Source organism: Empidonax traillii, unplaced genomic scaffold, assembly GCF_003031625.1.
Source record: "Empidonax traillii isolate 1590-97213 ecotype Southwest subspecies unplaced genomic scaffold, ASM303162v1 scaffold135:size1941959, whole genome shotgun sequence".
NCBI lineage: Eukaryota > Metazoa > Chordata > Aves > Passeriformes > Tyrannidae > Empidonax > Empidonax traillii.
The window spans coordinates 1,215,837-1,235,930 of NW_020955328.1; the positions used below are offsets into that span (position 1 = coordinate 1,215,837).

Here is a 20,094-nt window from a genome sequence, read left to right on the forward strand (position 1 = left end):
ACTCTCCGTGCTGAAAACACCTCCACCAGCCTCGCAAACACCCGGCTCGGGCTTTGCCTCTCAACTACAGCGGGGGCATCCCTGAAGCTTCCAGGCTCCAGGACCACCCCCGGCACCCCAAACCCCGTGGGTCGTGTCCTGCTGCATCAGAGAGGGTTAAACCGGTGCGAAATCCAGCCCTTGGTGCTGCCCCGCGGCGGCACAAAGCGTCCCAACTTCAAGGCAGTTGTAGCAATGCTGAAGGCAAAGGTTTAATTCAAAGTGAAACGCCTAGGAAAAGAAGGCCTTTCCTTTATAAACAATTTATATTATTTGACTATTACCTGATCTGAATCTCTGCTCATTACTCCTAGCAATAATAGACAACGGCTGTTAGCTTCCCTTTCTCACGTGGTTTTTGTTCCGGTGTGCGCAGAGTGAAGTCGCATCAGACCACTACAGATATGTTCAGGAGTGCTCCGGCCCCGCAGACCCCACGTGTGAACGGATCCTCGTTAGTACGACTGATTTCATTCCTCCTCGGACCGAGAGAGCAGGCGGGCCTGCTCCTCCCCGCTCTGAGCTCCACTGGCTCCTCCACAGCTGCTCGCAGCAGCTGCCCACTTTTTTTTTTTTCCTTTTTTTTTCTCTTTTGTTTTTTTCCTTTTTGGCTGATTTTCTGGATAGAAAACGTTGTTTTCAAACCGCTGGTAAGAAAACACTGTGCCTCACTTCAAAACTTGTACTTCGGAGGAGTACAGCAGCGGAGGGGGAACAGCCAAAATCTGGGTGATTTGTTGGGTGGGTTTTTCTCTTTTCCAGCCATCTCCTCATGAAGCCTCCTGCACGTCCTGTGCCAGCAAGAAACCCCAGTGCTGGGACCTGCAGGGAGGGGAAGGGGAGGGAAGGAGAACAGCACGTGCTCAGCCTCAGCTGCACCATGACCAGCACGTGGGGCTGTTACAGCCAAAGCCACCGATGGGCTTGTCCCCACCCAGACACCCTCTGGACCCACCCAGAGCACGTGGCCCCTCCTCCAGCCAGGACAGATGGACGGGACCATTCCCACACATCCCCGGGTGCCTCTCACCATTTACTGCCCTTCCTTTGGCGTCTCCTCCTCCTCCCGGAGCTGTTGCCTCCGTGCTTGGAAGTCTTCATCTGAAAGGCAGAGGCAGGCAGGGGCTGGAGCCACCTCCACACCAGGACACCTCCACTGCACCATGGCCCAGCTCCAGGGAGGAGCCCCAGGGGGAGGCAGCCCAGCCCCTGTCCCGGGGCAGAGATTTCCTTGCTCAGACATCCAATTCCCAGTGGGACACTGGGGTTCTCTGCCATAACTGAGAACACCAGAAGGGGGTTTTGGCTCACAGGGGCGTTTCTGCCAGGTGGTCACTCCTGGACCATCCCCAGAGCGACCCGAGGCCAAGCACCAGCCACGCCCAGCACAGCACACCCATCACGGCACAGCGTTCCTTACCATATCCATGGCCTTCCACGTCGTCCAGGAGATTTGCCGTGGAAGCCGCCGTCCCCATCCTGCACCCCCCGCTAAGGAAAACCAGCTGTGGGGCCGGGAGGTGGCTGTGGCACCAAAATCCCCCTTCGCATCCCACGGCCCAGCCACGGGGCAGCCGGGGGGCTCTGCCCACACCGTGCCCTTGGGGAGCCCTGGGAGCACCCGAGTGAGGGTCCTCAGACAGCCCTGAGTTGTCTCAGACCTCCCCCAGTTCCCTTTTAGGATACACCTGGTGCTTCAACAAGTGTTTTCTTTTTGATTTTCTCATCTTCGTCTTCTCGGAGAAGGCTCTGGCGAGTTCAAACAGCTTCTTGCGCGTGGCTGGAAGGAAGGAACTGGGTGAGGGTCTCGCCCCAACACCTTCCTGAAGCTGCCATGTGTGATGGGGAGGAGACAGGCAGGGCCAAGGCGTGAGAGCCACCCACAACCCTGTGCTGATGCCCTGGGTTTGCCTGGGAACACGGACAGCGCAGAACTGGGGTGGCAGGACTGGGTGTCCCTGTCCCACCCGCTCTGATGTCCAGCCCAGGAGCATCCTGCCACTGGCAAGGCCTAAGACAGCACCACAGGGTGGGGATGCACCAGCCCATGGCTGTGAAATGCAGGTGGAAACTGCTGCCACCTCTCCCCCTGACTCCCCCACTCCCAGCTCCCCTCCAGCCCTCCTGGGCACCCTGCTGCCAGCACGGAGCCTGCACACCCACTCACATTTGCCCATGTGTTTCAATTTGTCTCGGAATAAGGCATCGTCAGACACGGCACCGCCGGCCTCGCTGGTTACAGAGGGGGCTACATCACCTGCAAGGCAAACATCTGGTCACTGGGGGTGTGTGATGAGGGGACACTTGAGACAAACCACTTCCACGACCCAATTCCAGCGCTAGCAAAGCACGGCCCTGCCACGAGCACAGCTGAGCCAGAGCAGGAGGGACGAGGGCACTGCCACACGGGGCTGGCTCTGGACAAGGGCCCTCAGCAGACACAGCCCTGTGTTGGTGGGTGCAGGTGTGGGCCTGCAGCCCACCCTCACCGTGATCCCCCCATGAGTGGACGTGGGGCGAGCAGTGGCTCAGACCCAGCACAGGCACCTCCCTCTGTGCTGCTCCAGGCACAGCAGCCCCAAATTACCCTGGGCACTGCCTGCACTCTGGGTATTGGATCGTGGAACCCAGGACAGCAGGGTCACCACATCAGGAGCAGGACTTCCAACTCGGTCAGGTGGGCCAGAGACCCCCAGAGCCATGTCCCTGTGCCTGCTGGGCCATGCCCCTTCCCCAGGTCCGTGTGCCCAGCTGGAGCTCTGCCAGGCTGCCCTGCCACTGCGTCTCACCCGACCCTGCACGGGGCCATCGACAGACACCAGCTCTAATTCTGACTCTGGGCAGCTGCTCCCTCACAGAGGTTAATCAGGATTACCCGGGAACAGTCGTTATGCCTCCCAGGCACAATCCTCTGCTCCAGCCCAGGCAAGGGGGGACAGGGATGGACAGAGGCAGGATGCGGGAGCACCTCCACGAGGGGAGGGCAGGAGCAGCCGTTCCCATCACCCACCAGCTCCTCTCCTGTGCTGGGGGGGCAGCAGGGAGGAATCAGCCCATTTCCTCCCCCCATAGCCACTTTGGAGGCAGCTGGGCCAAGGGCTGGGGAATGCAGGGCCCGTGGGGCATCCTGCTGCAGAGAGATGATGCTCACGAGTGCCTTGGAAGTTACCTGATAATACAGAGGAGAAACCAAAGTCGTTGCTGACAGCAACACTGCTTGACTTGGATTTTTTGGACTCATATTTCAATCGATCTGAAAAGCAGAAAGCACAGCGCCCGCTCGATCAGACCCTCGGGCGGAGCACGCGGCTCCCTCCCCTCTGCCCTCACGCCCCGTGGCTGCCAAGGGACAGCTCAGGAGGGGAAGGGCAGCTCCGTCCTCAGCAGCAGTAAAACCACCCACACCCTTCCCGTGGCACTGGATGAGCAACCAGCTCACTGGGAAGGAGCGAGGTGACAGGGAAGGAGCAGTCATGGGAAAACTCTCTGCAGTTCAGGCCTGCCAGCACCTGGGGAGGGTGCACAGCCAGGGGAGGGCTCAGAGGGCATTTCCAAAGCTCCTCGCTATGGATTCTGCTGGGCTCTGCAAGTGCCACGGGGTGGGCACACAGCCAAAAAACAGAGGTTTCTGCAGGTGCTTCTCACCTCTCTCCAGGGCGAGGAGGAAATCCCGGTTCCTCTGGAGCTCCTTCATGAACTCCTCGTTCTGCAGGAAGAGTGCGATCCGCTCGTCCTCCAGGTACTGCTTCCAGCGCCGCTCCTGCTCCAGGGAGCCCTGGCCCCGTGGGACGAGCCCCCTCGGCAGGGGCTGCCTGCAGCCGTGGGAGCCCTGCAGGGAGGCAGACACGGCACAGCTGGGCTGGTGGTCTCAGTGCCCGGGGGTCCCTGCACCAGTGCCTTGGGCTACTTGGCCTTTTGGCCCTGTCACCCTTCAGCCCAGCCCAGCCAGCCACTGACTGCTGCTCCCCTGCAGGTCCCTGGGACAGCACTGTCCCCCCAGGATGGTGCTGCTGCAAAGGGGACAAAGGGGACAGGGCATCGCTGCCTCTGGCCACCGGGAGGGGGGACAGGACAGAGGGGGCCGACATCCCCCAGGGGAACCTCTCGGAGCCAGAAGTGCTCCTGTGCCAAGCACAGGCCTGCCCAAATTTTTAACTTTATACCATGGGGTTATAAAGTTAACCACCACAGGCAAGAGAAGGGTCTCAGCCAGCACTGCTGCTTTTATTTCCCATCTCTAAAAAAGCAGAGTCTGCAATTTCCTGCTGACAAACGTCCCTGCGTGAGGCACGTCACGCCTCGCACCTGGGGAGCAGCACAGCCCCACGCTGCAGCACAACCTCAGCCTTGCCTGCAATATTTATCTGATTTGTAGCTGCTCCCAGAGAGCCATAAAAAGCAAAAGCACACAATTACCGGGGAAAGAAAAGGGCAGCTGCTCCTCTCCTCCCCCTGAGCCCAAATGAATTGGCACACTCCTATTCCCAGAAAGGTAATAGAGCCCACGAAGCTCAACTTGCAGGGCAATCATTCATGAAAACGTGGCAGGCTGCCTTTGGAGGCAAAAAGGGAGGGAGGAGCAGGGTTTCTGCAGCCCCTCCAGGCCCTCACCATGCCAGGAGGGTGCTGGACCCATTTACAGTGTTAGCAAAGGGCTGAGGACACCCCAGACTGCAGCATGCCTGGAGCTGAGCTGGATGCCCAGTGTGCTCTGTGCCAGGGCTGCTTGTTCCCCACAGGGTGCTGCCCACTGCCTGCCCTGCTGCGGGCACCCAAACCTGGTGGCTTCAAAACTGCCATGAAGCACATGGGACTCTGCTTTCCCAGGGGCAAATCCTCTGGCTTGCACCAGCTTTCCCACCCAAGTTCCACTGCAGCAGCCCCCGAGTGCCCCAGCAGTGCCGCTGGTCCTGCAGTGTTACTGGTCCAGGGCAGCAGGTGAGACTTTCAAATAATTGAAGATACAAGGTGCTTCTGGCAAGTGGCATTTCTGGCACTAATCACTGAGATAATGGCAAGACAAATATGCAAGATTCCCCTTTCACACCTTGCCCACTTCATTCTTGCCTTGAACAAGACATATTCCAAGACTTTCAGTTTAGTGCACACCCAGATGCTTCCAGAGTGCTGGTGCTGCAGCTCAGGGTGGCTGAGAAAGGGAGTCAGTGCTCCATGCTGCTCTGTGGAGCTGGGATGCAGGCTGGAAAGGGGAGCAAGCCTCACCTGCGTGCTGGCTGTCTGCTGGGGCAGGATGCGGAGGAAATCCTCGGGGAGGTTGCCCAGGAGCGGCGGGTTCCAGTTCCTGTAGTGCCCGGGTGCCGGGGTGCTGCCGGGGCCTGGCACGTCCGTCCTGTGGGACAAGCACAGACGGCCCCTTTGGTGAGGGAGAAACCCACCAACACCTGGCACAGCAGTGGGGCACAGGGCCTGGCACAGCAGCGCTTACCCAGCTCCACCAGCAGTCCTGGGAACCAGGACACCCCAGCACGCTTCCCTAACCTGCGGTGTTAGTGTCAGCTCTGGAGAGTGAAAGGCTTTCCTAGTGCAACTGGAATCTCTGGGAGCTGCATTTCAAGCCTTGCCCTGTGACTTTGCAGGCTGGGATTTCCTCCTCCTCCTCCCTGTTTCACTCAGACTCCCAAAGACCAGCCTGGTGGAGCCCCAGCACTGCAGGGATTTGCCTACGAAGCTGACGAAGGTCTCTCACCAGATGTCACACCCAGCCTGCACAGCCCCTGTCCGAGGGGCTGGCACAGGGGTGGCCAGGGCACCACACAGGGGTCCCACAGCTCCAGCCACGGTGGTGCTGCTGGGGCACAGACCCCGGGGCTCAGTGCCCTGGGCTCAGCTCCCGCTGCAGCCCCACACAGCCCGGCTGCCCAGCACCTGGTGTTTGTGAGCGGGGGCGAGCGCTCCCCGCCCCCAGCAGCTCATTTTTGCCATTCCACACACTGCCAGAGCAGCTCTCCAGGCCCCTCAGCTGTTCATGTTTTAGGGCCTCACAGGGATTGCTGAGCCAGCTGTGAGCTTCATTCATCTCCCTCGTCTCCATCCCACCCGACCCCAACGAACTGGGGTCAGATACCCCGTGCCAGGGCCAGCTGATGGCAGCCTGACCCCCGGGACTGGCACAGGGTGCACCAGGAGCAGGAGGTGTGCGGGGCTGGGGGCTCACCTGGGCGGGGGGGTGGGTGGCGCGCGGGGGTAGCGGCTGCTGAACGCCTGGCTCTCGTAGGCAGGAGGGGAGTACACGGGAGGGGGCTCCTCATCCGAGCTATCCGGCTCCAGGGTCCGCTCCAAGATCTGCGGGGTGAGAGGGTGGGGTGAGGGCAGGAGAGGGAAATGCTCCTCAGTGGGCCAGGGCCTCAGTGCAGCGGCACGGACAGCACGGGCTGAACGACACTGCAGGGGATGAGGATCAACCTCGTGGCAATGGTCCCTGCACCAGGGGGTTTGATCGAGTTTAGAGGTGCTGCTCAAGGGGTGAGCGTGGGTGAGCCTGTCCTTGGGTGCACACAGCTCTGCAGAGTCCCTCTGGCAGCAGCAAAGGGTCCTTGTTGGGTTTTGGGGTAGGAGGGAGTGGGGAGAGCACCTTGGCTTGAGCCCCAAGCAGTGCCCAGGACACACCAGGCAGGCTGTGCCCTCCAGACCGGCTGAACAGGCCCTCGGACCTCTGCCCACCTGCAGCGGCCGAGCAGCACCGTGCCCAGGCAGCAGGGAGGCAGGATGAGACTGAGGGGCCTGCTCGTGACAGCCCAGTCGGGGCAGCCCAGGCAGGGGAGCCCCCCAGGTTACCTCGGGGGGGATGCTGTCCTCCGAGTCCGAGCTGTCGTCGCAGCCGCTGCCGTCCAGGTTCATCTGCAGGAGCTGGTCGATGGTGGCGTCCACGGCGCCATTGTTGGCCCTCAAGACGCACTCGATGATGTCGTAGTCCATGTTGGGGAACATGGTCTTGAAGTCCTCCATGGCCTGGTTGAACTCCAGCCGCCGGACCTGCCTGGCGGGGCGGCTGTTGTTGAGCTCCTGGGCGGAGGAGCCGCCGCGGGAGCCGCCGTTGCTGCTGCTGCGGCGGAAGAGGCTCGTCATGGCGGGGCGGCTGCGGGGGCACGGCGGCCACGGTGCTGCTGTGCCCGCCGCCCTCCTCACGGGGGGCTGCCCCGGCGGCCAGCGGGGACCATGGGTGGGCGGCGGGGGTCCCGCTCCCCGCAGCCGGCGGCTCCGCGGGTCAGCCCCCGGCGCGCTGCGGCATCCTCCCACCTGCGGGGCAGAGGGAGAGCATCACCCACGGGACAGCGCCCCGAGACACTGCCAGGTCCCCATCTCATCCAGGGACACTCGGTTCCACTCCACCCATCCCACTGCGTCCTCCTGGGACTGTCCCATCCCTGGCACGCCGGAGCGAGGATGTGCCGTGCCGGGAGCTCCACAAACAAAAGGCAGGGCAAGAAAAATGGCATTACTTCCACTGCCCAGGGCTGCCCAGATTTAACGTTTCCATGCTTGACATGTATTTATAAACACAGTAAAATCGCTCTTTAAAATAAAACGTGGAGTCAGCTCAGAGAGTGTCAGAGCAGGGGGCTAAAATGCTGTGCGGCACGGCAAATCGACTCTTTGGAAAAGCCACCAAATCCAAGATTAACATTCACTTTAAAACCATAAACAGATTATACAGCTACTGCTTCTCCTTTGGAAATGCAGGGCCAAATTCAGTTCTGGATTAACTCCACTGTTGAAACAGAATTACCCCAGGAACACTTTTGATCCATAATATCATTTTCAAAGGCTTTTTCCTAAGCAGCAGGCAGAGAGTTCAGGATAACTGTCCCTAAATGGTATTTAATGCAGAAGAACGTGCCAAGCACATTTCTTAGCAGAACAGGGTATAATCAGATTCCAAGCCATTAGGAGGAGCAGTCACCTCTGAAGGTCAGCCGGGCTCTGCCCTGCCCAGAGCCAGGCCGTGTGTGACAGCCACGTCCCCAGTGCTCGCCTGGCCTCGGCTCACAGCCCTGAGCTGCTCCAAGGGCTTCCCAGGGGCTTCCAGGGGCTGCTGAGAGCAAAACACACTTAAAAAACGTGGGGAACTGAGCGGGAACTCTGGGAGCAGGTTTACTTTTGCCACGCTGGTTAAACCCCGGCCTTCATCCCCAGGGACAGCGCTGCTCTGGCTTGGTACCAGAGGAGTCACAGGGGATTCCTGCTCCGCTCTCCTTCCCTGGCTTTTTTGTAATCCTGGAAGCATTTGCATCTGGATGCACCAACAGCAGCCCCGTGCAAACATCAGCACCAGCACCTGACCAGACCCTGCACCTCGGCCAAGGGTCCCCGGGCTGAGCACGGTGCCACAGGGTCCCCGGCCAGGGCCACTTCCCGTGGCATTTGTTTGCCCTGTGGGACAGGACCCGTGGAAAAGCAGCAGCAGGTTCACTGCTGGGCACGAGGGGCCATTTCCAAACAGCACCAGGAGCCCCCAGCTCGCTCCTGCTCACTGATAGTATCCGTGTAAGCGATTCTCAGCCAGGAACTGTCTCCATCCCGCTGTTGTGCTCTGTCCCCAGGATCTGCTCCGGCTTGCAGGAGCAGGGCATGGAGCAGGAGCAATTCCAACAGCTCTGCCCGGCTCTGTTCACCGAGGACAAATAAATCCGCTGGAGTCAATTAATAAAATGCTGCTGCTTGGTTCCTCCTCCGCTCCCCTGACTCATTCCCAGCAAAGAGCCCGGCATTGTTCACACCTCTGGAATTAGACTTTAATTGCAATATTGCATGGCTGGTTTAGTCACGTATTAAATTGAGTTGTAACACATTCACGGGGTACACACCTCCTTAAAAGATTTGGCTGCTCCAAGAGGATGGTGAAAGAGCCTGGACACCCAGGAAAACACAGCTTAGACTGAATACACTGCAAACACACACACCATCCACGAACGGAGACGAGAGTTCCTGTGGAGAACTGCTGGCTCAGAAATGCCATGCCAGCCCATAAACCTCCAACAGCAAAATCAGCCCCCAGAATCAGGCTGCAAATCCCTAGATCTCTTTAAAAATCATCAGATCTATAAAGTAACAAGGAGCATCTGTGGCTGGAGAGGTCTTTGTCTCCTAGCATTTGTCTTTGAGTGTGTATTTAAGGTCTTCCCTGTAACCATGAGGGCCATGACCACGCCAGGCGTTGGCAATGCCCCTGCCACCCCTCTGGGCTTCTCCTGATGCCAACCCCTCTGCTCTGGGGAGGTGTTAGTGAACACTGCACGAGAGCCTGGGACAGCCCTCTGGAAGTGCTGGATAGCGTGACTGAGCGGGACAACGTGCCGAGCAGCAGAGAGCTTCTGGTCAGAAGATGAGCGAAATCAGGGATGGGGACAAGACATTTATACACCCAAAAGGCTCTGCTGCACATCTGGCTTCAAACAGTCCCGAGGGAATGTGCTGGCTGGGACCTTCCCAGCCCTGACACACACCCTGGGGGGGTCGGGGCTCGCAGGGGCTGCTGCAAAGGACACCTTTGGCAACACCGAGGTGTGGCTGGTGCCAGGGCAGCTCCACATGCCCTGTGGGTAAACACCACCGTGGGCAGAGGTGACAGTGGTGAAACACCACAAATGAAGGCTTTTAAGTCCATTTTTTAAAAGTCCATTTTAAATGCAAACCACTACACCAGCACAAGAAAAAATCCGGGGAAAAGCAAGTCCCCTCACTGGCACGAGTTGACTTAAAAGATCAGCTGGTAGTTGTATCCCAAGGATCCTCCCCAGTTCCTGCGTGTCTGCAGCAGCATGTTCAGGTGAGCAATGGGGAGGGCAGTGGGACCCCCAGGGAAGGGGCTCAGCATGCTCCTGGCCCTTATTGCTGTGATGTCAGTGAGGGGCTGGGAAGATGCCAGGAAAAGCAAAATCCTTTGGATTTCCCAAAAAAGGAAAGAAGCAGCTGGTGTCTGACTGCAGCCCAGGCATGAGCACGGCTGTGCCTGGGGCACGGGCTGGGCTCCTCTTTGCCCCGTGCCCCCATCTGCAGAACGGGGCTGTGATCACTCGTTTGGCTGCTGCCTGATCAACTTTCTTCCCGCTTGAAAACAGCTCTCGCCCTGTTTTCCTGCAGGAAGGACCCTGAATGCTGTTATTCATTCACCCAAACCCGGGCACAGGCGTAATCCTTCACCCTTCTGCTGTGCCCATCACAGGAGGAGCTTAAAGGCTTTGCAAGCTCCGGGCGCGCGTGTCCCCGTCCCCGGGTCGCAGGGAGAGGCGAGGTGGCAGCAGGGACACCGGTGGGGCTGGCACTGCCCCTGTGCCCCCCACCATGGCCTAAATCCTCCCGTCCTGGCAGGGCACGGGCAGTGCCCAGTCCTGGCTCGCCCTGGGGACACAGTGACAATGCCCAGCTGAGCATCCAGCGCTGGTGGCTGTCCCAGCACTGACCTGCACCATGGGGAAAGTGCCAGGTGACATCCCAGTGCCAGCCCCACAGAAAGGGCTGCCTTGATGCCACATCCACACCAGCTTTTATCCAAGGGCCTCTGTGCTCCGGGATGGGGCTGGTACTGAAAATGCCCAGGCAGGTTTTGGTGTCACCACGCAGCCAGGACAGTGAGGGATGCTGTCCCACAGACCCCCATGGCTGCAGGCTGTGCTCAAGCACTGGCAACACCTTTGTGTGCAGCTCCTGCCCCGAGATCACCACTTAAAACCAGAAACTGTGACCAAACACGAGCTGACCTCGGGAGGAGGCTGCCCCGTGCCAGCCCAGGGCTGCACCCAGCTCTTCTCCCACCCAAGCTGCCAAGACTTGCACAATTCAGATCCCAGCCAGAGCCAAGAGCGAGACCTCGCAGCCAGGAGGAACCCTCAGTGCAGCTCACGGGGAGGGACGATGCTCACAGCCTGCCTGGGCACTCGGTGCCTCCCAAAATTGGGCTTTTCCCGTGCAGGGGTGGCCTGGGGGGCTCCGGGCACAGTGCAAGGAGCACAGGCTGCCTCCCATCAGCCACCCGGGAACGGCGCAGAGCAGCCGGATAATCCCGGGGCTCGGTCAGAGCGGTCATGTCGCGCTGGGAACAACAGTTGCTGGGCTCTGTGAGGAACACAGCCCTCTGAGAGGAACACAGCCCTCTGAGAGGAACACAGCCCTCTGTGAGGAACACAGAGTCAAGCAGCCAGCAGCTGCAACAGCAGCGGGACTGATCGCTCGCAGCCCTCGCCGCTCGGGGAAGAGCCTTGGCACCAAGTGCAAACGAGAATATTCCCTTCCCCAGTGTCTGCTGCGGCTCAGACAGCAGATGGGATTGCTCAAACGCTGCTGAGCCAGCCTGGGCCCTCTTCCCCTGCTATTGCCACGCTGTGTTTGCAGATCATCCCTGAAAACACGCCGAGCTGTGGCCCCTGTTTGCAGCCAGGAAGGGGGGATCCTCAAGCCCTGGTTCCCCCCAGCCCAGCACTCCCCAGCTCCCCCAGGGCACCCCTCACTCGGCAGCAGCTGCCGGGCCTGTGGTGCAGAGCAGACGTGCAGAAGCGTTTCCATGCACAGGATTATCTGGAGACGAGGGCCGACAGCCCCCCCAGCTCCTGGAGGGAACACTCTTGGAGGAAGTCTCAAAACTAGGGATGTTAAACCAGAAATAATGGCTCTGGCCAGAGCAGATGTGCTGAGCTCTGCTGCAGCCAGGCTCCTGAAAAGGGATTGCTCAATATGGGAATGAGAAGTCTGGGAACTGTTCAGCAGCTGCAGGTGTGACTATAATGGGATAGAAATTGGGATGAAAAGTAAAGGACCAGGAACAAAAATTATACCAGTGTCTAACAGCAAACTTGCCAAGGATGTGCAGGATGAGCCCCCCTCAGTCTCTCCCAAATCCCCTCATCACCTTCCTCTCCACCTCAGGGGATGCTGAGCACCCCTCCTGGGCCCGCAGCCTGGGAAAATTGCCTGCCAGCAAATCCTTTTCCACGGAAACAAATAAGCACCTGAGGATCCCCTTTAAGAGTTACTCTACTGCATATTAAAATGGCTGAGTTTAAGCCCTTTTCAAAGCGAAAGCAATCAGGGAGGCAAGCACAAGTAAGCCCTGCTTGGGAGCCTGTGCAGCACATACCTCTCTGCACCAGGAAATTCCCCTCTTGGCTCTGAGAGCAGCGATTGAGAGCAGAGCAGCCAGGAGAGCCATGGAGTGATCCTGGTCCCAACACTGGGCACTGGCAGCATTCCTGCTCAGGTGCTCTCACCTGATGGCCTTGCTGGGGAGCCCATGGCCAGACCTGCACTCTGAATGCTCCACATCCACCTTTCAGAGAAGCAGTGGCTGCTGCTGCCTCAGGACACCCAGTGCTCTCCCAGCCGTGATGGCCATTCCCTCCTCCCGGACAGATTTATGGGAGCCCTTTGTGAGCTGACCAGATGTCAGCCCTCCACAGCACCCAGCTGGCTCCTAAACCAATGAAACACAGATAAAACCTGAGGGACACACAGCTGGGACAGGAGAGCCGGGCAGGGCTATACTGGGGACCCCTTGCCCCCCCAGAGCAGCACCCACCTTCCCCCTGCCAGCGCTGGGATGCAGCAGGATCTGCAGGGCTGCCAGGGGGTCCTGGTGCCCCCAAGCCCTCTCTGCCAAGCAAGGCAGAGCCACCCCCTGCCCCTCAGCATTGTGCTGCTAATCCCTGGCTTTCACACGTTTTCCATGCCAGGACCACAGCCCCCCCCAGCTAAGCCTACATTAATGAGGTAGAACTGGAGCCTCATCCAAAAAGTCGCCTGCCTTGCGAGGCCGCCTTGCACTGGTTTCATTGAAGGTAATTTGATCTTGGTAGGACGACATTCCTAAAATAGTTGAGGGAATTCAAACATGAAATAAGGTTTCCAGGAAGGGATTAAAAAAAAAATAGGTCAAGCAAGTGTGAGCGATTAAAGTGACCCGGCATCCCTTTGTACGGTTTAACTGCGTCTCTGCTCAACCCCATCTCGCATCAACGTGTAATAAATTAGATCCACGAGGTTGCCCAAAGCAGGGAGGCTGATATAAGATTATTCCGGGAGGTGGCTGGTGTCGGTGACCTTTCCTCCTCCGGCTTTCACCGCCGACATCAAACACGCGCGGCCCAGCCGAAGGATCAGCTCGGAGCTTTGGAGCGGCGCACGCGGCAGCGGCACAGCCAGAGCCGGCACTGCCGCCGTCCCACGGCACAGCCCTGCGCCCACCACGGACCCCCTGCCTCAGAGCCCACGCCAGGCCTGGCAGGAGGGAAGCCCAGGACCCCCGTGTGTCCCCCCGGCACCGGCTGCCGTGCAAAGCCCTCGCGCCATATGTCACACAAACCCATCTCCAACTGCTTATCCCTCTTCTCCCTTTGTGCTCCCAGCCCGGCACAAAAGCCTCGGGAAGCAGCTGGGAGTGAAAGAAAATAGAAATTCCTGCGGAGACAAAGGTGTGTGACGTTCCCTGGGGCTGGGCTCGGGGCAGGGCGTGCTGAGGAGTCACTGCCAGGTGGTTTTTGGGTTAGATTTGGGCAGAGAGCACCGAAAGGGGAGTGGGAGAAAACGAACACAGGCTGCAGGCAGGGCCAGCCCTGCTCCCTGGATAATTAGCCTGGCTTATTCCCAGTTGCTAATTTGCTGTGATAGGTCAAGGGTCACAGAAGTCAAAGGACAGGAGGGGGAAAAGGGAGAAAGAGCCTGAGTAGAGGCAGAAACTTCCCCTCCAGCTTTTTGCAGGAACATACTGGAACGGACTGGGATTAGACTGGGCTGACCCTGCTCCAGCCTGGTGCAGAGCATCTCTGCAGGATTTGGCCCTGGGCTTCCTGCAAAGGCAGGGACAGGCAGGGACGGGCAGGGATGGGCAGCGCAGACCAGGCCCAGCCTCCAGCTCTCCTGCCGGCAGGGTTTAAGGGCCATCGCTCACTGTGCAAAGGAAAAATCCCGTATTGATTCACCCGAGGCTCCGGAGCACAGACTGCACGAGTTTCTATGGAAACAAAATTAGTGGAGTAAAACTCTCCCTGCCGGCACACGGTGAATTATTCACCAGGACAGGGCCCTGGCCAGAGGGGCTGCTGAGAAGATTTAAAGGTGATCACAGCGTGGCTGCCGTGATCCCCCTTCCCTCGGGGACCAACCCACAGCCAGGGAGGAGGAAAGGACCTGGATTTCCACGCTGTGTGAGTGGTGAGACCCACGGGGGATGTGGGAAGGTCCTGCCCCTCCATCAGCACATCTGCAGCCTGCCGGGTCCCCGGGGAGGGGACAAGGGCTTCCCCCCTGAGCTCCCCCCTGTCAGCCCCTCACTAACAGCACGGCAGTGATTTGTGGCACAAAGCCAGCACAGATGACCCTGCCCCATGCCCTCCTGCCATGCACTGGCCACCCCATGGCCACCCGTCCCTGGCACCCGGGATGAGGGCAGGCCCGGCTGGGTCCCGCTCACCCCACAGTGCCTCAGCACCATGCTCGTCGCTGAGAGCCAAGGCAGAGGGAGAGAAAGGGACTAATTAAGTCACAAACAGAGGAGGGGTTTTTTTAATGAGTCACTAAGCCATATGGCTGATGTAGCTATCCCGGGAAAGTGCCGAGCCGACAATCCGGGCGCTACCCTCCTTGTCCTGGGACACGGCTCACACTGTAATTGCACCAGGCTTTTGTCCTCCCTCATGCAGGGTGACATTGCTCAGCAGAGGAGAACCTGCTTGAAAGGCTACACCTCACCAGGGACAGGTATTTAATTAACACCCTGCCTCAGGCCCCTCCTGCCAGCCTCCAGCACAGGCTGCTCCATCCCGGCACAACGCGGCTCACAGGGCGGAGAAAAGCCCCAAAAGGCGAAATATTGACTTTGCTCCTTTCCTTCTGCTCCATCACAGCACATCACAGATATACACAGAAACTACATGGGACACGAACCTGCATTTGAAGCCAGGGCAGCGCTCAGAGAAGCTCTCAGGCTCCTCAGCAGCAGAATCACTCCTGCGCCAGCACAGCCCTGGTTCTGGGCAGTGAGGGGACCCAGACCCCCAGCAGTGGCTCTGCTTGCTGCCCACTTTGTCACCAACCACGTCCTGGGCTCAGATACCCAAACAGATCACGTTCTTATTCAAAATCCTATCTCGCTTCTCTTTCATTATGTTTAAGTTTGTCACCATCCCATCCCGGTTGATCTGCACTGGCCTGACCATGGCAGTCACCAGGCAGGGAGGTTAAAAGCCACAAGGATTTTAGAAACAACAGTTTAGGCTCCAGGAGCTGGGGATCCTCCCCAAAGGCTGTCCCCTGTCACCACCACTGCCTTACACCAGTGACCCATCTCCATCACCACTTCCAGTCACCCTTCCCTCCATTTTCCAGAGATGATCTCCCTATTTTCCCTTGTTCAGCCCTGCTTTGCTATGCCAAGGACAGCGGCCAGGCTCCATCCCGGTGTGCTTGCGTGCCCAGCTGCCTGTGCCTTCCCTGAGGAAGGGAGAGCGAGGGCAGGGATCGACCAGCTGTCAGGCAGAAGGAAGAAATACCACTTCCAGGAGTCAGAGCTCATTTCCCAGCAATAAAAGCAGGCTAGGGCTGGAGAAAAGCACCACTAATGGGGATGCACATCCCGCACCACTCCAGCTGCCGACAGGAAAGTATGCAGGGCTGTAACTTGGAAAAATAAAAGCCTTCAACAAGGGTTGGTTTTAAGCAGCACAGCCTGGCTCAGATTGGGCCATAAAGGATCTGCCATTCCCCACACGGATTACTGCTGTGGACGATGCCCTCCACGTGCCAACCTCGTCTCCCTGGCTCCCAGCTACAGCTCCTCCAGCAGATGGGAAAAGAAAACCTGACTGCTTCCTCCCAGGGAGGGGAATTGCTCAGACAAGCATTCGCCCTTAACTGCTCCACTCTCCATCCTCCTCAGCCCTATTATCCCCCCTCCACCCACACACACTCCTCTGGGGACCTAAGGAAGAGCCAGTCTCCAGTGCTCATAAATGTCACTTAGAAACGAAGACCTGAAGAGTTTGTGCTTCCCAGAGTTACTCCTGGGTGGATTTTACCTCCTTTTCCACCTTGCTGGCTTTGATGAGGAGGGTCCTCACCCCTGAGCAGGCACTGCCTTCCCTCTGCGAGCTCACACCCTCCGAGCAGAGGGTGAGGGAAGGACAGTGTTACCTCCCCAAAATAACCCCCGAGATGCAGGCAGACCCCAGTGACCAGGATATGGTGGGGCCAGCCTCGCCAGCCGTGGCAGGAGGGGACAGTTCCTGCGAGGCCATTACTCTGGGTTTTAAGACACTTGTTTGTTTGTTTGTCGCTGGGCAACCGAGAGGATGGAAAAAAAATATCAATGTCATATTGTCACCTATGAGTCACCGCTCAGCACGGGTCGAGATGCCCCGGTCCCTCCAGTGCTGAGCACGGGGCAGCCGGAAAGAGCCCCAGGCACCCCAAAAGCTGTTCAGCCCAGCTCCTGCTCCCTGCTCGGTCCTGCCCCAACACCTTCCCCGTCCCCACGGATGGGGACTCTAGCGGCCTGGGGACATCGGTGGCCCGGGGACAACTTTCCGGGCCCTGGAAGGCGAGGCAGGGATTTGCATTCCTATTTGCATTTCCTAATTGCGCCTGCGGGTTTCCTGGGGCAGCGGCTGGCTCTGGTTTCCATGGCAGGTTTTGTGCGGACCCGAGAACCGAGGGAGGCACAAAGGGGCCACAATGGACCTGCCACTCACCCGCATCAAAGGCGGCCGGCGGGGCGGGCCGAGGGCACCGCGGACGGGGCAGCGCAGCCTGTGCCCCCCGGCACCGGGCGGGCACCGGGCGGGCACCGGGCGGGCACCTCCGGGAGCCCCGGGGCGGGAGCGGGGTGTCTGGTGGCCGACACTCCGGGAGCGCGGCAGGTCGGCGCTGCCGGAGCAGCGGTGGGGACATGTCCCCGCCGAGGCTGCTCGATGGAGGGGCCGGGTTGCGGCCGCTGTCGCCCGCAGGCAGCAGCAGCCGCCCCGCGCCCGTCGGAAGCGGTGCAAGAGCTGGACCCAGATGTTCCCCCTGTTCTCATTTCCTGTTATTTTCAGCCAGCTTTCCACCCAGCCGGGTGGGTTTCTTTCTCTTTCCAGCTTCCCTCTCCACTCAGGGACTGTCTCGCCGTCCCGGCTGTCTCTCCCTGTCCCGGCTCACCTCGCTCCGGTGCCCACCCAGCCCCCGTGCTGACCCCAGGGAACCGGCAGAACAGCCAAAACCGGGACCGAGGCCTGGGAAAACCTGGTCCCAAAGCACTGCTGCAAGCCCAGAGCCACCGAGCAGAGATGAGGCTCCAGCCAACATCCCTCCACACCCCGGCCATGGTGCCAGAGTTGCTGCCGCCCCGGCCACACCACAAGAGAGAGACCCATCTCTGCCTCGCACACCTGCCAACGGCTCGGGGCTATTATTTCAAGCTTTTTTCTTATTTTATAGTTATCAATTGCCATCATCATTATCATTAATTTGTGCCATCCAAAAGCCTCCTAGCTCTGCCCACAAGCAGCCTGAGATGTGCCAGCAAGCGCACCCACAGTGTTATGGCCCCCACCCATCCTGGGATTTTACCCTCATGGCACAGACCCTGGGCACGAATGACCCTCCAGCTCCTCTCCCACCAGTGCCCACAGCATCCCCCGTTATCTGTGCCCCCGCAGAGGGGGTTTGTGCAGGCAGATAAGCACCAAGTGCTCGCTCTTGAGCTGCTGCTCCCCGGGGCAGAGGGAACCACGGCACAGCCACCTCAGCCTCACCACAGACCCAGTCGGGGCAGCAGGTCAGGTATCAGTGTGTTCTGTTCGTATGTGAAAGCTCTTTTTAAATAAAATGCGGCAAAAGTCAAAGCTTTCCCAGGAACTCTGTGGCTGGGAAGAGGATGGGCACCTTTGACAGAAATGCTGCTGACAATCAGAGGCTTAGGCACCGGGAAGGGACTGTGGGCACCCACAGATCAGCGTGTCGGGCTCTGCTGGCATCAGGCACATCCTCACCAAGGAGACAGGCACTGCCCAGGTAGTTGGATAACATAGTGGGAAAGGCCACAGGTGCACAACAAGGAGCTGATGGCAGCGTCTCTGCCATAAGGACCACCAAAAGCTTCCCAGTAACCCCGTGAACAGCACTGGCCAATCTCCACTCCCAGAGGGCTCCCCTGGGGTGTCGCTGCCCCAGTGCCGTGCTCCAGCCAGGCACTTCCACAGGAAAAACTCCATGAAAACCACAAAAAGCTTCGCAGCGGAGCAGATGCCACTCAGCCTATGTTGTTAGAGACGGAGGAGGAGGTGAGGAAAGCCACAGCTTCCCCAGCCGTGGGGCAGCCCCGCCAGCAAAGCCCCACTGGCAGCCTTGGGGGTCAGCCCAGGATGGCAGCTCTCCCACGGAAATCCTTATGGCTCCGGCCCCCGTGTTTGTTGTCAGCGGTAGCAGCAGGAGGAGGTGTGAGGAGGAGGTGTGACTCCAATGCTTTTTAAGAAAATAATAAAAAGGAGCCTTTCCAACCCGCCTGTGAGACAGACGGTGCAGGAGAGCGCTGCTTTGAGCGCCAACTTGCACGGGAGAGGCAACTCCCCGTACCCTTCCCCATCACCGTGTGCCCACAACCCATCGGCGGCAATTTCGGTGCTGGACGGGAACCCCGGGAGAGGAACAGCCTGGCAGGACAGTGCCCTCCATCCTTATGGAGGGTGTGAGACACCTCCATCCTTAAGGAAGCTGGGCTGGACACCCGAACGGGGGTTCACAAATGACCCCAGCAGGTGACCACCAACGCCATGGCACGCCAGGGCCCCGCCGTTCCTGCCCCAAGCCCTGACCCACCCGGCTGGGATGCTGGGGAAATCGGGATTCCGGGGCTGTCGGGGTGTGAAGGGAGCTGCCCCATGAGCCCGGGGATGGGGAGTTTGTCCAGCAGCAGGAAGCCACCAAACCCCAACCCGCGGAGCACGGAGGGGTCACGCTCAGGGAGCAGCGATGCTCGGGGCTGAGCGGGACGTGGGTCCTGCCCCCCGGCCCCACGCGGGGACGGGACTCTCACCCCAGGCCGGGCCGGTGGGCTCGGCCCCCCCACCGCCCCGAGGGCTCCCCACGCGGGACCCTCCCGGACGCGGCGGGCGCGGGGCCGCGGCGGGGCCGGAGCGGCGGCGGGGCCGGGCCGGGGCTGCGGAGGGGCGGCCGGGCGGGCCGGCAACAGGCTCGGCCCCGGGCCCGGCCCCGCCGCCGCCGCCGCCACCGCGGCCGCTCCGCCCGGGCCCCGGTGGAGGCCGAGCCGTGCCCGGCGGGGCCCGCGCGGCCCCGGGCCCGACCCGCGCAGGCCGAGCGGCGCCGCCCGCCCCGGTCCGGCCCCGGCCCCGGCCCCGGCCCCGGCCCCGGCCCCGGCCCAGCCCGGCCCAGCCCGGCCCAGCCCGGCCCGCCGCACAAAGAGCCCCGGCCCGGCCCGCCCCCCTTACCGGCGGTCGGCGCCGCGCTGCGGGGGCGGCGGCGGCGGGCGGCTCCAGTCACGCCGGGAACCATGGAAAGGAGCTGGGACGGGAGACGTACGTGGCGGGCGGGCGGGGGCGGCCGTGCCCGGCAGCGGGGGGCGGCGCGGCGGGGCCGGGGCCGGGGCCGGGCCGGGCCGGGGGGGCGCGGGGAGCGGGGCCGAGCCCAGTGGCTGCGGGGGCGGGGGGCGTGCGGGTTTCTCTGGGGCTGGGTCACCCCCCCCCCACCCCGGGCCCGCTGTCCCCCCGGGGGCACCGAGGGGCGGCACCGCCCGGCCCCCGCCACCTCCCGCGGTGAGGCACCCCTGACCTGACGGGGGCTGGGGGTCTCCGGGCCCTCCCGCTGTCCCCAGGCTTCCCTGGCACCCCCAGCCCGGGCGTCGGCACCTCCGGCCCCTGGGCAGCCTGTGGAGGGAGCAGCATCCCGAGGATGGATGGATGGATGGATGGATGGATGGATGGATGGATGGATGGATGGATGGATGGATGGATGGATCCCAGCTCTCCAGGTGCTCAGCCTCCTCCACACATGAGAAGCGTCCCAGGCTCCTGGAGCTTGGACCCTCAGCCCCGTGTTAAGGAAGAGGACATGCTGCTG

The 20,094-nt window shown here is 60.4% G+C and overlaps 1 protein-coding gene across 1 annotated transcript; it reads right to left on the minus strand.

Annotated features, from left to right (window-relative positions):
• Nucleotides 1-226: 226 nt before the first annotated feature.
• CUEDC1 (CUE domain containing 1) lies at nt 227-19,485 on the minus strand. The gene is made up of 11 exons (XM_027883843.1): nt 19,467-19,485; nt 6,835-7,296; nt 6,215-6,342; nt 5,263-5,389; nt 3,685-3,868; nt 3,209-3,292; nt 2,207-2,296; nt 1,726-1,819; nt 1,460-1,518; nt 1,070-1,140; nt 227-861 (listed from the first exon to the last, which is right to left on the minus strand). The coding sequence occupies exons 2-10, from the start codon at nt 7,123-7,125 to the stop codon at nt 1,073-1,075; spliced, it is 1,125 nt and encodes a 374-aa protein (XP_027739644.1). The 5' UTR covers nt 7,126-7,296; nt 19,467-19,485; the 3' UTR covers nt 227-861; nt 1,070-1,072.
• Between the last annotated feature and the right edge of the window lie 609 nt (nt 19,486-20,094).

Bases quoted from the DNA above. Each gene is read 5' to 3' on its own strand.
- CUEDC1 (XM_027883843.1), bottom strand. From the start codon at position 7,125: ATGACGAGCCTCTTCCGCCGCAGCAGCAGCAACGGCGGCTCCCGCGGC. The intron at 6,343-6,834 runs GTAACCTGGGGG...CTCACCCCGCAG, and splicing joins AGGACAGCATCCCCCCCGAG to ATCTTGGAGCGGACCCTGGA. The intron at 1,519-1,725 runs GTATCCTAAAAG...CGGGGGGTGCAG, and splicing joins CACTTGTTGAAGCACCAGGT to GATGGGGACGGCGGCTTCCA.